Genomic DNA, 14,888 nt, shown 5'->3' on the forward strand with positions numbered 1-14,888 from the left:
GATCGAGCACAAAGTCTTTTTTCTTCTTTTTTTTCACACTTGTTGCACTAAAGGCGAATACATGAATTTTACTGCTCCATCATTAACTTTTTTTTCCAACAAAGAAAACTATCCACATCGTAAACATCCCGACTCATTTTATCTGTCTGATCATCTGCATTTAAGCTGCAACGCTACACGCCACTTCGTTCAACAATTTTACATTTTCATTTAGAATAAATTCTTGTGTCCATAGCACTTTCAGGGTGCTTAGGCATAACTAAAGTTAGTTTGGAACCACATGCTCAGTTCTGAGAGGAAATGAGGAGCAAGGAAATAAGCAAATGTACTTTTCATCCCAGCAACCGTTCATACAACACTGAGGTAGGCAGCACTGAGCAGGCTGTGGCTGGTGGTATGGGGGTCACGTGGGTCAGGTAGGGTCGAGGAAACCAATCAGTGACCAGCAAAAGCATATAACACACGAGTTGTATCTGGAAATCCAGTACCAAAACACCCATTTCCCACAATTTCTCTCGCGCAATTGAGTGGTATTACCGTGCTGTTATATAATTATGGGAGAAATGAAATGCTCGTGTTATTGTAAGATCGTTTCATTTGGTCTTAAATCGGGACTCTGCTGTAATCCAGGTAAGTATTAGTTGGCAGGTTGGAGTAGAATAGATGGCACTGCGTAAATTATGAAGCCTATAACACTAGTTCTTAAATCTAACCTTACATGCTAATTTTTTCACTTTGGGGTCAGGCTAGGCTGGAGGAAGACTGGGTGAGTATAAACATACCCAGCTGGTGGGAAACTGCAAACAGACGATCGAGATGCATGCGGCGCCCACCACATTTGAATTTCTATCTAATTTTTACCCATTTTTTGGGTATTTTTAAAATTTTTTTGCATAAATATTCCTCAGGAGATTTGTGCCGTTAGTTTGGTGTTGCTGTTAGAATGAATGCCGTTAAATCGAGGTATTACTGTATTTGAAAGGCCAGTCCATACCTGATTACAGTCATTGACATGAGACCAGTACTAAGAGGCAATGTCCATTCAGCAACAGTCTCACACAGTACAGGTTTCTGATGTGGAGTTTTACAACCTTTGACAGCTTGATTAAAATGTTCATTATACTTTAATTTTGGATTAAATTATACACCCAAGAGCAGACAGAACTAGCTGGGTTAAGATGTGACTCACCCTCTCAGGGCATTACCAGCATTATCACCCCTCCTGATCCAATAAAGCTGATAATCAATTATATGCAGTGGCCCCCCCCCTCCCACCCTTTGAGGTGGGATTTCAAACATGTTCGACAGTAATGAGGTCAGTAGTATATTCTAGTACTAAAAATGAAAACTATTCCCATTTTACAGTAACTTGGCTTATAATTTTCCTTTTTGCAGTTTATTTCACATTCTTGTCATTGCACTTATTCTTGACTAGTACAGTACTGTATTACTATAGTGTTGTTACAACTCAGCAGTTACAATGGGGAGGGGGCAACTTCAGGCAAGGTTGGAGTAAAAAAGGTAGGAAACATGTATTGAAATACATTGCGCCTCAGTAAGCAGACATTGTTTGTTATGGTCGTTGGAAGTCTGATGATTTTGTAGTGTCTGGTAAATCCCATATTTGGTCTGTGATTATTGGAGGGGCCTATATTGACTCTTGACAAACATGAAAGTAGCTTTTAATTTTTTGGACGAGGCATTGAGGGTATAGTGTCCATGATTTGACCAAGATATGAGTATCTGGCAGTGATGTAGTTACCACATTAAAAAAAAAAAAAAAAATGAAGAAGGTACAAAGGATAACCACGAAGATGATCCCAGACTTGAGAGAGCTCTTCCATGAAGAAAGACTATAGAGAAGATAAAATTGCACATATTAATGGAATGGAGAGAGATGGATGGCCTGTGTATGATGTACAAATGTTGAAGAGGTTTGGAACATCTAGACAGAGAGTGTCCCTGTGCACTGGATGATAGAAGGGCAAGAGAACATTTAATACAAATTGTGGAAGAGCAGGGGTCTCAGCAAAATTGAAAAAAATCATTTTCACAAATAGAAGCATAAATATCTGCAATGGGTTGGAAGAGGTGGTGGTGCAGGCAAAGAACATCAATGTGTTTGAAGCTAGATTGGATAAAATTAGATATGGAATGCAACTAGGTGAATACATACACATGGACACATGCATTCACACCTACACACATGCATACATGCATGTGCACACCTGCATATGTTCACATACACATGCACATATGTACAGATACACATGTATACATGCGTAGATAAAAAAAATACACACACACACACACACACACACACACACACACACACACACACACACACACACACACACACACACCTTTGGTAGGTCAGGACAGCAGTGAGGCAGAGGGTGAACAGGGGCAGACACTGTTTGATTACTGCAGTGCCAACAGTTTAACGTCGTGACAGGTTTTGCAACGTCTTTTCTGCATCCCTGGCATTGAGGCTTGTCAGCTTTGTCTAGCCCATTGACCTACCTGGGTAATCCCAGGCAGCATTCATGTTGAAGCAGAGACACCAGAAAGAAAGGATACAGACAAGAAAGAAAAAGGAACAAAAGAAAAAAAAAATTGCTAGATTTTAGGCATCACCTTCCCTGTTGGTTCCACTGGGACAGACACTGTGTACTAATGGTGCATAACACATGAAGGTGGGGGACAAGCTACCCTACCTCTTATGGATAAGAGTAAGGATAATTGCTAATAAAGTAACTTTTAACATCAACAAATGGTAAAACAGATGATCAAGCTCTGTGCAGCGGCACACCTTGTAATTACCTCTGGTTGCAGTACTGCCAGTGGACAAAGCAGTGGAATACATTGCTTCTCCATGGGTTTTGTAGTGTCAGAATAAGGGTTACAAAAAAATTGTACTCTTTATTAAAAAAAAATAATCTCAAGACACTAAATATGAAAGATCTGTAGATTGTACTGTATTTTCTGTGATAAGCTGCAATGATGAGGGAGGGGAACTGAGTTGTGAAAATCCAGCTCATTTATGACAGCAACCTGAAAGGTTCTAAATGTGATTAATCCCTAGGTACTGCTGCTTGCTGCCATTACAGCTTAAACAATATTGCATTTCATTAGGTTGCATAATACCAAAGTCACCCATGAGAATTTTTTTTTAGCATTGTGAAAACTTGGACAGAATGTCAGAGAGTTTGCATAGCCATTCAGAAAAATGTGAGAATTATTAAATTTGATCTTCATTCTTTTGCTTTTTTAGTTAGTTCTTTTTACGGGGTGGGGCACTAACCCACCACCAACCCTTTTAGTCGCCTCGTACGACAAGCAGGGATACTGGGGGAGTATTCTTGAAACCCCCCTACCCCCAGGGTTGTTGGTACACTGAAAGCAGTGATGAGAAATAGGGAGGTGAGTATGGAAGTTAAGAAGTCACTGCATGATGGTATTGTGATCCCTACCCTGACGTATGGAAGCGAGGCGTGGACCTTGCAAGAGGGGAACAAGTCAAGAGTGAGAGCAGTGGAAATGAGTTACTTGAGAGGAGCATGTGGAGTGACGTGGAGGGACAGGTTGACGAATGAAGAAGTGAAGGAACGTTGTGGGGTAGATGTGGATGTGGTTGAAAAGATTAGGAGAAATACACTGAGGTGGTTTGGACATGTGGAGAGAATGGAGAATGAAAGACTGACTAAGAGGGTGTATGTAGGTGAGGTGGAGGGAGGGAGAGGGAGGGGTAGACTGAGGATGAGGTGGAGGGATGGAGTTGAGAGGTATATGAGGGAGGGGGGGGTGAGTTGGGGGGAGGGGAGTCAAATGGTGGGTGACAGAGTGACTTGGAGGCGTTTTGTCTGCGGCCACCCTTTGCGGGATTAGGGCGTCGGGCTATAGATAGATAGATAGATAGATAGATCTTCATTCTGTAATTTGTTCATAACATTCCAATTGTGCTGTAATTATGTTTAGACTGAAGAATGCCACCTTCACATTTAGGTTAGGTGTTGTTAGGTTTGGTTTGTGAAATTCATGGTTCTGTTTTAATGTCAAGTTGAACATTCGTGTAGCATTAATGATTGGGTTATATTTTAATAATAATATCCATTACTGCCCAATAACAAGCGTAAGGACCTGGATCTAAGCCACTTAGTTGTGATATTTAATGCAGAGATGATCAGTTGGCCTCCTGTGCGTGTGCTTTTTATCATTAGTTAGTAAGAATAATTCTGATGAATAATTTTTCTTCCGTTGCAGTTGATAGCTTGCGCAAAGAAAAGACCCCTTGGCCAAAGGATCAAATGTACACAACTTTTGTCCTCTTTAAAGAAAATGTGGAGACAGTTGAAGCCATTAATCAGATAGCTTGGAAATCAAGGTATGAATCTTACTTAGGATATTTTTTGTGGTTTGTAGAATGTTTTGGTTGTCTGTAGTGGTCCCTCCTACCCCTCCTCCTCCATGACTTCACCTTCCTGCTACCAATGCTCATCTTTATAGGGTGTACTCATCATACTTTGCACTGCCATCATGGCCTGTCCTTTGCTCTCATTTCTTCTTCCTCTTTCAACACTTTGATGGCTTGATTAAAAAGATGCATGGCCCATTTCATACTGGACACTTTATTGGTAGTTTTTCTTTTATGTCTTCTTACCATACTCCTATTTCTTGTCCAGTCCACCTCATTTATTAGAATATTAAGATGATTTATGTGCTCATCTTTTAAGCTGGTATAACAGTTTGCATGATCTAAGTTTGTTCAATATTCATTTGTAATGTTCACCATTAGCTGTATTACTAATGTGACTTTTTCCAGAGTGAAACCCAATGCCTTTGCATATGCTGGGACAAAGGATAAGCGTGCCAAGACCAGCCAGTTAGTATCTGTGAAGGAGGTATGTTGAAATCCAGATGGCAGGTGTGTTTATTTTGTTACCAGTGCATTTTTGTACTATTCAATTTTTTCCCACACTATCTGAACCTTTTCAGTCTGATGACATATTTTGTACAGAACCCCTCCATTTGCACAGCTAATCTATCATTAAATTTTACTGGGAAAATCAAACCATGCATACTGTACCATTGAAACCCATGTTATGTGACTAATTTGTTTGGTAAGAGCCAAAATTTTTACCAGTCCCTCTTTTGGCCCTCTTGAAAATTTTTGGCACCCCACTCCCCCAGTCAGACCTAACATTCATTGATGGAAGCATACAACCTCTAGGAATATCACTCAGCAAAAAAAATAGGTTAATTAGAGGTTAATAAATCATTCTGACCAGACAAGTGAGGGAAAATATACCTGAAAATATGGGTGGCAAGTGCAGTAGGTCATTGGCAAGGCATCAGTTACTATGGTAACTGCATGCCTCACAGCAGCAGGCTTCTACACACAAACCACCCCAGAACACAATAACATTTTATGCAATCCACACTCGCTCTTATTGTGCATCAGTAGATACCTATGATGGAGTTAAGCGCATGATTTCACTATTTTAGTAAGAACAGTTGAAGTTTTGATAGAGTTATTTAAGGTTAAACTGAACTAAAAGAGTGAGAAGTGTGGTAATCACAAGGACAAAAATTGATTGTTCATTCATTCATTCATTCATCATCTAAAACAGTGTTGTCCCATGAGGAGCGTAGGAGCCGGGGACTAAGCAAGTTGGTCCTAACATTTAAGATGAGAGTCACCAGCCTCACTCATCCTTGAGTGTCATTATGTGAACAGGAAACCCCAACCACCCCTAGGATATAAACCTGCATTGGCTCAATCTTATTGGAATGCCTTATTTGCCCACTAAACCACCAGGTGCATGGTTACCACCCAGCGTAGTAAGTTGTTTCCTGGTGTACGGGAAACCATTTGGCTTGTCACTCAGTGTAGAGTCGCAGTAGATGGAAAGAAGAGGATAGAATGAAAGATAGATGGATAGAAGAGGAAGTAAGGAAAGAAGGAAGGAAGAGAGGAAAGGGCAGGCACCTGAGAGCTGCACTACATCGAGTGAGTGGATGGTGAGCACCCTCACCTACCACTCTGAAATTGATTGTCAGGAATGGTTAATTATGACAGTTTTGTATTCACAGACAAAAATACCTTGTTAAGAATGATGTCACTAGTTGTGATAAATGTGAGATAAAAGGGTCATCAGGTTCATTAATGAGAGTAGCACAGTTGGTTTAACCCGCCCCGTCCCGGCCACTTTTCGACCACTGGTACCCCCCAATCCCGGGCAATTTTCGACCTTTTTTTTTTTTTTTTGCTAAAACTTTCGCTTTTGGTGAGAAACATCGAAAATTCATAGAGAAATCGCTCACCTGAGGTTTAAAATACTCATTACAGGTAGGAGAGCCTCCTTACTTTACTGGGTTTTCTATCAGGCTGGCACCAAAGAAAACGAGTTCTATGGGAGGATAACTATTTCACACCACTCATAAACGGTATTTATTTATTTACTGTTACGAATTTATATGTAGTACAAAAGTATATTGGTTTTCAAGCAGTAATATAGGCATTATAAGCATTGTTTCACTCACTAATACCTGACCTTTTTTTGCCACATTACCTGATCATCATTTCTAACTGTTTCTTCCTCTAATGCTATGTAAAGTTTGTCCTCCACATTGTCATTGATTGGGGAATCACTCTGGCCCTGAATTTCGTACCGTGGCATGACATGGCTATACTGGCCAGGTCACTGATAACAGGTGAATTGCTGAGAAAAGGGCATGCAAGGGGGGGAGGAGGTCATGCTGGGTAAGGCATTGTCTCTGCCTGGCATCTTGTTGAGGCAGGTGTCCCGTGTATACGTACCAAAAATGACTCGCGAAAATTGAAAAATGTGGAAATTATGAACCTTGCAATTGCAGGACGTTGAAGTACGTCCTCGGGATTAGCTGTGACAAAACGTGAGGACGTGGAAGTACGTCCTCGGGACGGCGCGGGTTAAACATCACAGACCATGTTGACACATGTCACTGCGCAGGATTTTGAATGTAGGCACCGAGCAGCCATGTTTTGGAGGCCAATTTCTGAAATTTTTGTTCGCATATCCTCCCCGCACTTTTCGAATATGGGTAGGGTTTATGTATCTGCTCAAACGGTGAATAGTGCATATGTAACTTGCACAACTGGGGGGGTTACTGTACTTAATTCATTCTACTGTAAGGCAATTTTATTCAGCATAGAGGTGATTTTGCAAGTGGGATTATGTGCAACCTTCATTAACTCCTTCAGTGCCAGACATCATTCCAGAGTTGAATATAATTTCTGGTACTTTTGAAAATAAGCCCCCCCAAAAAAGAATACAGTTTGTCATCAAATTGAAGTGGTTCACACCAGCTCCTTCTGTTAAGCATTTAACCGTTGATATTAAGATCATAAGATCCTTGCAAAGTGAGGGCGAGGAACTGAGGATGAACTTCAATAAAATGGTCCTTACTTTTTTCCCACAAGACTCATTGATAATTTAGCCCTTCAGCTGCGACAGTCGATTTTTTATCCCGTGTTGCTGGTGCAGATACGTGAAAAATAGGATGTTTTCACAAACTGTTTTGACTCACTTGAGTTTAACCGAACTTGTTTTAATTTTGATCACACATACTTCAGTTGTTCCATTAACCTTTGAACGAAACTGGAGGTCTGTTGGTGGTCAAGGCCTAGAGGGAGAGTGAGTTGAAGAGGAAGTGTTTTGTATGGTTGGCAAGTGTGGGTTGCCCAGGCAGGCACTAGAGAGTGTTGCAAGTGGTCTTCATGCTGTGTGTAGGACAAAGTTTGAGAGGTGGCTTCCATGGTTTATAACACTAAAAACAAGCATACACTAATTTTCAGTTATAAAGATACTTGTTGCACTGTATTGTGGTGTGGACGTAACTTACAAGAGCAAAGTTACGGGTGCTACACTTCATGCTAAACATGCTGCAAGAGCATAATAGTAATTGAAGCAACAGCACAACGTTTTCATTATAATTTTTGCATTTTCATGCTACAAATATTTTTTAATATTATCATCATTTAATACAACAGTCACATACAAGGTACTACAGTAACATAATTGTGCAGAGTTCCACACGATGAAAAAAATGTAGCACTTTCTTCACCGAAACACACAGTAATCACTTATTTTTTTACCACCTATTACCATTTATGCAATGTGGTAGGTGGGGACACTCACCATCCACTCTCTCAGTGTAGTGCTGCTTTGGGTGTCTGCCCTTTCCTCTCGTCCTTCCTTTTCTCTCTTTCTTCCCTTCATTCTTTCCACTTCCTTCTGCCAGTGGGTGACTCTACACTGAGTGACAAGCCAAATGGTTTCCTGAACACCAGGAAACCATTTACAATACTGGGCTGTAACCATATAACCGAATTATGGTGACTGGTGGTTTAGTGGGTAAAATAGGCGCTCCAATCAGATTGAGCCTGTGTAGGTTTATATCCAAGGGGTGGTTTGGGGTTATTGCTCATGTATTGCCGCTCAGGGATGAGTGAGGCTGGTCACTCTCATCTTAACCTCTAAAGTACTAAGCTCACCGATCGAGCTTTTTGCGCAATTTCTTAAAAGGACGAGCAACACCGATCATTCAATATCCACAAAAAACTGGCGGCAGCTGGCTCCACCCCAGCTGTGACGCAGATGGCTTCTAACCAATCAGAACAAAGTGTTGGACACACCGGAGGGGGGACCCAGGCCCGTAACCAGGCGGTGGGGGATGTACCCCCCACCTCCCTCTCGCCACATCCCTCTACCCCACTTCCTTGGTACCACCCTAGAGCCCCACCGTTCTTACCACTACCACCACCCCTCCCACCCCCTCCTCATGATTCCCCCCCCTTCCCATATGGATCGTCCCCATGTCCCCCCTCCCTCCCAGTAATTTGGGGGGAGGGTATTTCCCCACTACCCTCCCTCCATGCCCCTGTACCCCACTGGGGCCCTTCCTTTGTGTCTTGTGGTGGTCTTCTCCCATCCCTCCATCCCCATCCACCTCCTCCTGACCTTACCACCTCCTACCAAATCCCCCCACCCGCACCCCCACCCCCACCCCCTAGCACGCAGTATCTTTACGTCCCTGGCCTCGAATATTTTGCGTACTTTTTACGCTTCATGGCGCGTGTTTTCTCATTACCTGTAATTTATTCGTGTCTTTGCATACAGATATGCACTCCACAATTATTTTAGCTATCTTTATTCGAAACCCACTCGAAAAAGACATTTTATTTTATGCTGATGCATACAAGCACGTTGGAGCCCTAAAAAACGAAACGAAACAAAGCAAAACGAAAACTAGCTAGATTTGGCAGCTCAGAGGGGAGGGGAGGTTTGGCGAGGGAGGGGAGGAAGGGGACTGGAGGTATGGAGAGGGGAGAGGAGGGGAGGATAATTGTTATATACTATTTATCATATTTTTATTGGGGGGTTCATGACCATATTCCCTAGCTAGATTTGACACCTTGGCGGGGAGGGGAGGGGAGGGAAGGGAAGGGAAGGGGGGGGAGAAGATTGGAAGTATGGAGAGAGGAGAGGAGGGGAGGATAATTTTTACCATTTATCATATCTGTTTGGGGGGGTTTGTCACCATTTTATTTTTTTCTAAGCACATTACAGTGGTTTATAACATCTGTACACACCAAAAAAAAAATTGATTTTGGTGATTTTTGTATGTATTTTTGTGAAGAAAACAGGTGCGAGCGGCGTATTTTCTTTCTTGCCAGGCCCGTGGCAGGTAGCTATTTTAAACTTTGACCGGCCATAGTTCGGTAATTATTGGGTCTTGGAGGGGTGGGGTTTGCGTTTTCAAGTGTGTAAATTCAAGCTCTATAAATCGGGCATAAAACTTTTAACCTTTGACATAGTCGAAAACTATGCCTGTTTTTGCATCCTGGGGGGAAGTTGAGGTTGGAGAATTGCGTACCCTAGGAGTTAAATGTCAGGACCAACTTGCCAAACCCTGGGCTCCTCCGCTCCTCAAGGGGGAACATAGGATTAGATGATGGATGGATGGAGCAGATATGCACTTCCAGAGTAATTTTTGTTGTCTCTTCAAGCACTTGCCTTTGGTCTTATAATATTTTAATAATCCAGAATAATTTTGAGGTAAACGCCACTTTCACTTTTGCTAGTACAGTCCATCCTTCTTTCCTTCCATCCTCTGCTGTCTTTCTTTCCTCCATTCTTTCGTCGTCCTTCTGCCTACGGGTGACTTTATGCTCCCTCTTCTGTCTTTCTCTCCTTCATTCTTTCCTCTTCCTTCTGCCTATGGGTGACTCTACACTGAGTGACAAGCCAAATGGTTTCCTGTACACCAGGAAACCATTTACTACCCTGGGTGGTAACCATATAACCAAATTTTGGCGCCTGGTGGTTTAGTGGGTAATTATTGTGCTCCAATCGGATTGAGCTGGTGAAGGTTTATATCCAAGGGATGGTTGGGGTTTATTGCTCATATAATGCCACTCAGGGATGAGTGAGGCTGGTCACTCTCATCTTAAATGTCTGGACTAACTACCTAGCCCCAGGCTCCTATGCTCCTCATGGGGCAATGGAGGATTGGTTGATGGATGACTAAACTTTCAGTTATCTGTTGTAATTCAGCCAAGCCTATAGGCAGATGGAAGAGACATATTACCTCCCTTGTAAAATCTGCCTCCAAGAGATTGGGTGTGCTAAGTCCACTACCTTCTTTACCCCTGCACAGTTGATGACTTTATGCATGGGTTTTATTTGCCCCTTTGTAAAGTACAGCTCTCATGTGTGGGGAGGCTCCCCACACACAGCTCTTCTTAACAGGGTGGAGTCAGAGGCTTTTCATCTCATTAACTCTCCTCCTATTACTGGCTCTCTTCAACCTCTGTCTCTTCACCACACTGTTTCATCTTTATCTCTTCTGTTGCTGCTTCAGTGGTCACTGCTCCTCTTTACTGTCTGCTTGCATCCCTCCACCACTACAGTGGGCGCATAGCGCCTGTTTGGCATCAAACTCTCATCCCTTTTCTGTACAACTCTCTAATGCAAGAGTTAACCGCTACTCCCAGTCCTTCATTTATGCAACAGGTCAGCTCTGGAACTGTCTCCTACTGTTTGTTTTTCCTGCTGCCTTCGATCTCCAGCCATTCAGACGCAGTGTGTCCAGGCATCTTGAAATGATTGGATCTTGAGTTTGGCATTCTCTTATCTCATTTTTGTTTTTTCTTGGAGAGAACAGTTTGCAGGCTCCTGGTCTTTGGTTCCTTCTTCCATGCATTAAAAAAAAAAAAATATATATATATATATATATATATATATATATTGGATATTCTCATGTGTGTTTTGATTTCTAAATAACTAAAAGACCAAAGAACACTGCCACAACTTAGGAGGGGTACCGTACATAAAGTATATCAAAGGTATACGTTGGTAAGGTATTGCTCCATATCCTGATTTCGTCAGTATCCAAACATACCGATGGCTGTATTACGTTGGATAATTGAGGGATTATTGTATATGCAACCTTCCTGGATTTGGAGAAAGCATATGACAGCATGGATAGACAAGGGCTGTGAAAATTTTTTAAAAATATGTGGAGTCTTTGGGAAGCTGTGAATGCTATGAAGAGTATATATGATGGCATTATGGCTGCACTGCATGTGTATTGTGAAGTAAATGAATTTTTCTCTCTGAATGTTGGATTGAAACAGGGATGATCCATGTCTCTATGACTGACCAATTTGTATATGGATGTAGTTATAAAAGAGATACAAGGTAAGACACTGGCTGTTGGAGCGGCCCAAATTAGAGAGGGCAGCACTTGAAAACTTCCAGTTTATGTTGTCTGCAGATGATACTTGTTGTTATGACTAAGGGGAACCACAAGGCTTGGTGAAAGAGTTGGGGAGATTATGAAAGAATCGTAATGTAAAGGTGAATGTAGGAAAGAGTGATGTTGTGGTCTTTGAGAGAAATGAAGTCACTGAATGCACAGTGAGGCTGGATATTGAGGAAATGGAAAATAAGAGTTGCAAGTGGAGTTCCTTAAAGAGTCAGACTAACAAATGAGGAAGTGAAGGAGCATTGTGGTGTGGAGATGGAGGTGATAGAAAGCATTAGGAGAGATATAATGAGGTGGTTTGGCCATGTGGAGGGGATGGAGAGTGAAAGACTGACTAGGAGAGTGTATGTGAGTGAGGTGGTGGAGGGAGAAGGAGGGGGAGACTGAGGATGAGATTGAGGAATGGAGTAGAGAGGTATATGAGAGTGGGTGTAAGTTGGGGGGAGGACAGCAAAGTGGCAAAGGAGAGGGTGACATGGAGGCTATTTGTTTGCCCCTTATGGATTAAGGCGTCTTGCTATGGATAGAAAAATACTAAATTTCCTACAGTCTTCTGGAAGGATAGTCACAGTCAAAGGGTTAAAAATTATGCCTGCCAGTGCTGTCATGGCAGTCCTGAGTGACATTACCTTAGAGTATTTCAGTACACTATAATCATTCGGTATTCGAGTCCAGACTTTGTGTGTGAGAGAGAGAGAGAGAGAGCAATTGTGTGTTAAAGCACTTGAATGTGTACATTTCTGGGTTTGCCAGATACTGCCACCAATAAGATAAATGTGCTTGATCTTTCTTTTCAAATCTTGTTGATAGTCGAATTAACTCTCAGGGTCATACTGGTATTTCCTGGTCATGGACTATTGCTGAGTAAGGCCTCAGAAATATAAGTTTGTATGTCTTGACATTTCATCAAGGAAGGTCTTTCAATGGTTAAGTGGTATCTACATTTTTCTGACAGTTCAGATGTATAATATTTTTCACTGTGTGATTTAATTGTTTATCAGTCATTACCATAGAACATACCAAGGTACCAGTTGTATGATGATGTTCCTTGTATATCATAATTGAAAAGGTTCTTTGTTTTGTGCAGTTATATGAAGAATACCTAAGCATTTGCCTGGGAGGTAACATTTGAGAATTTAATCAAGTAAACTAATTGTTTGTTGATCATTACCCAAGAACATGCTAAGGTACCAGTTATGGGTTGTAGTGTCTAGAATTGGCCTCTGACATCCTTATTAAAAGCCAGTTAATGGTACCCAGCAGTTATATATATATTTATTAATCACGTCTTCGTTACAAGTTTTTTTTTTTTTCGTTGACAGGTCTCACCGTATAGGCTATGGCTGGCAACCAAGAATTTACGCTCTGTTCACATCGGCAACTTTGACTTCCGTGACAAGCCTCAAAGGGGCAACCTGCAGTTTGGCAACCACTACCGGATTGTCCTGAGGTATGGAGTGTTGGGATAAAGGTTGGAGAGTATGCATTGGGGGTATCTTATAAATGGGTGATAAATAATTGCACTAAAGAGTTAGATACTGCTGTATGTAAACTTGCTACAGTTATCACCGACCTACTCATAATATGTTCTTCCGCATGTTATAGTACTTTTATTACAATCATCTTGAACATACTGTGGTATGAAGACTTCAGACACGCTGCCAAGTCTCAGAAATATGGTAGTAGGATGTGCTTTGAATGTCATGTGAATATGTTTGTGTTCGGAATGCATTTTGACTGTTTGAGAAAGATGCAGTGGACCACATCTGTGCATACTTCTTAGGTATTGCCGTTCTGTGTGGTTATGACTACTTCTGTGCTTGCTGATCAGTTGTGATTGTGTACTAGCTTTCTCAGAGCAGTTGAGTGATTTGTGTGTGCATCGGTGTAACCACTTGAGGGTGAGGGTTGTTAGGGAGGAGCGTCATCTGACAAGGGTCCTGGTGTTCTCTTTGACAGGGAGATTGATGGGACAGATGAAGAGGTGTTAGAGGCGGTGGACTCACTCAAGACGAATGGCTTTATCAATTTCTATGGCACACAACCCTTTGGCAACAACAGCCAGTTTTTGCGTGGCATTGGTTGTGAGTTACTCAAAGGCAACTGGCAACAGGTGAGGATGAGAGATGGCAACACAGTAGTGGTGCGGTGGTTTTTTGGCTTGCGCATGAGGAATGATTGTGTACATCTTGAGAATTGATTGAAAGAGTGAAGCAGAGTGTAGAAGCAAGACTTGTTGTCAGTGAATTGATTGTGAATACTGGATGAAGAATGAAAGCTGATTGTTCATGACAGTAGAAGAGATATTTTTAATGGCATTGAGCTTGAGTTATCAAGTTCATCTTTCATACTAACAGTTTGTCTTTCATATTAGTACCTTAATGTAATTTTCAGGGATAAGCACATGACATGTAATGGATGTTCAAGATAGTTTTTATATATTTTGTCATATTGACAAAAATATACATTTAAGATTCTTCTGATTTACATTCATGGTAATTGTTGTTGTTGTATTCCCAGACTTAGGTAGACAGTCTCTGGATACAAAAGTACAAGCACTGCACCAATGAATTTTATGTAAAAAAATGACTGTATAATGTATTTCACTACAGTAATTTTCTGGATTTTTTATTTTATTTTATATTTATTTTTTTTTATTTTTCACTATTTCCATGATGTCTGAACTTCATGTAAATTAGATCTTTAATAATTATTTGATATACACATAAAGTGTTGTAAGGAAGTATGTATTTTCAAAAAATAACATATCATAGACATTTACCCCTAAGGAACTATGACTGATGATCATCAGTTTGCAAGTTTGCCGCGTACACTCCTGTGACTGATGATCATAGAAAGTTTGTCAAAAAATGTCGAGCACCAAGCCAGCCCCCTTTATGACGTAAATGGTTCCTACCCAATCAAAACTAGGGGATGAGGTGGCAAGGAAGATCCCCCCCCTCCCCCTCACAAGGTCTGTGGGGGGGACCTCCCCCAGCCACATATCTGCCTCCCTTGGTTGATTGGATACAACCTGTTCTGTCCCCTCCAACCCATACTACTCACCAGTTCCACAT

General features: G+C 41.5%; 1 protein-coding gene across 2 annotated transcripts in view; it reads left to right on the forward strand.

Annotated features, from left to right (window-relative positions):
- The window catches only part of LOC145399827 (pseudouridylate synthase 7 homolog), a 135,597-nt gene that overhangs the window by 34,384 nt on the left and 86,325 nt on the right, over positions 1-14,888 (forward strand). For both annotated transcript variants that reach the window (XM_080272393.1, XM_080272402.1), the window contains exons 6-9: positions 4,264-4,384; positions 4,823-4,901; positions 13,134-13,261; positions 13,771-13,924. In XM_080272393.1, coding sequence (XP_080128519.1) covers positions 4,264-4,384; positions 4,823-4,901; positions 13,134-13,261; positions 13,771-13,924 — 482 coding nt within the window. The remainder of the gene's footprint in view (positions 1-4,263; positions 4,385-4,822; positions 4,902-13,133; positions 13,262-13,770; positions 13,925-14,888) is intronic.

This window comes from Coenobita brevimanus, chromosome 6 (assembly GCF_032717465.1).
Source record: "Coenobita brevimanus isolate Jiangsu-jjx chromosome 6, ASM3271746v2, whole genome shotgun sequence".
Taxonomy (NCBI): domain Eukaryota; kingdom Metazoa; phylum Arthropoda; class Malacostraca; order Decapoda; family Coenobitidae; genus Coenobita; species Coenobita brevimanus.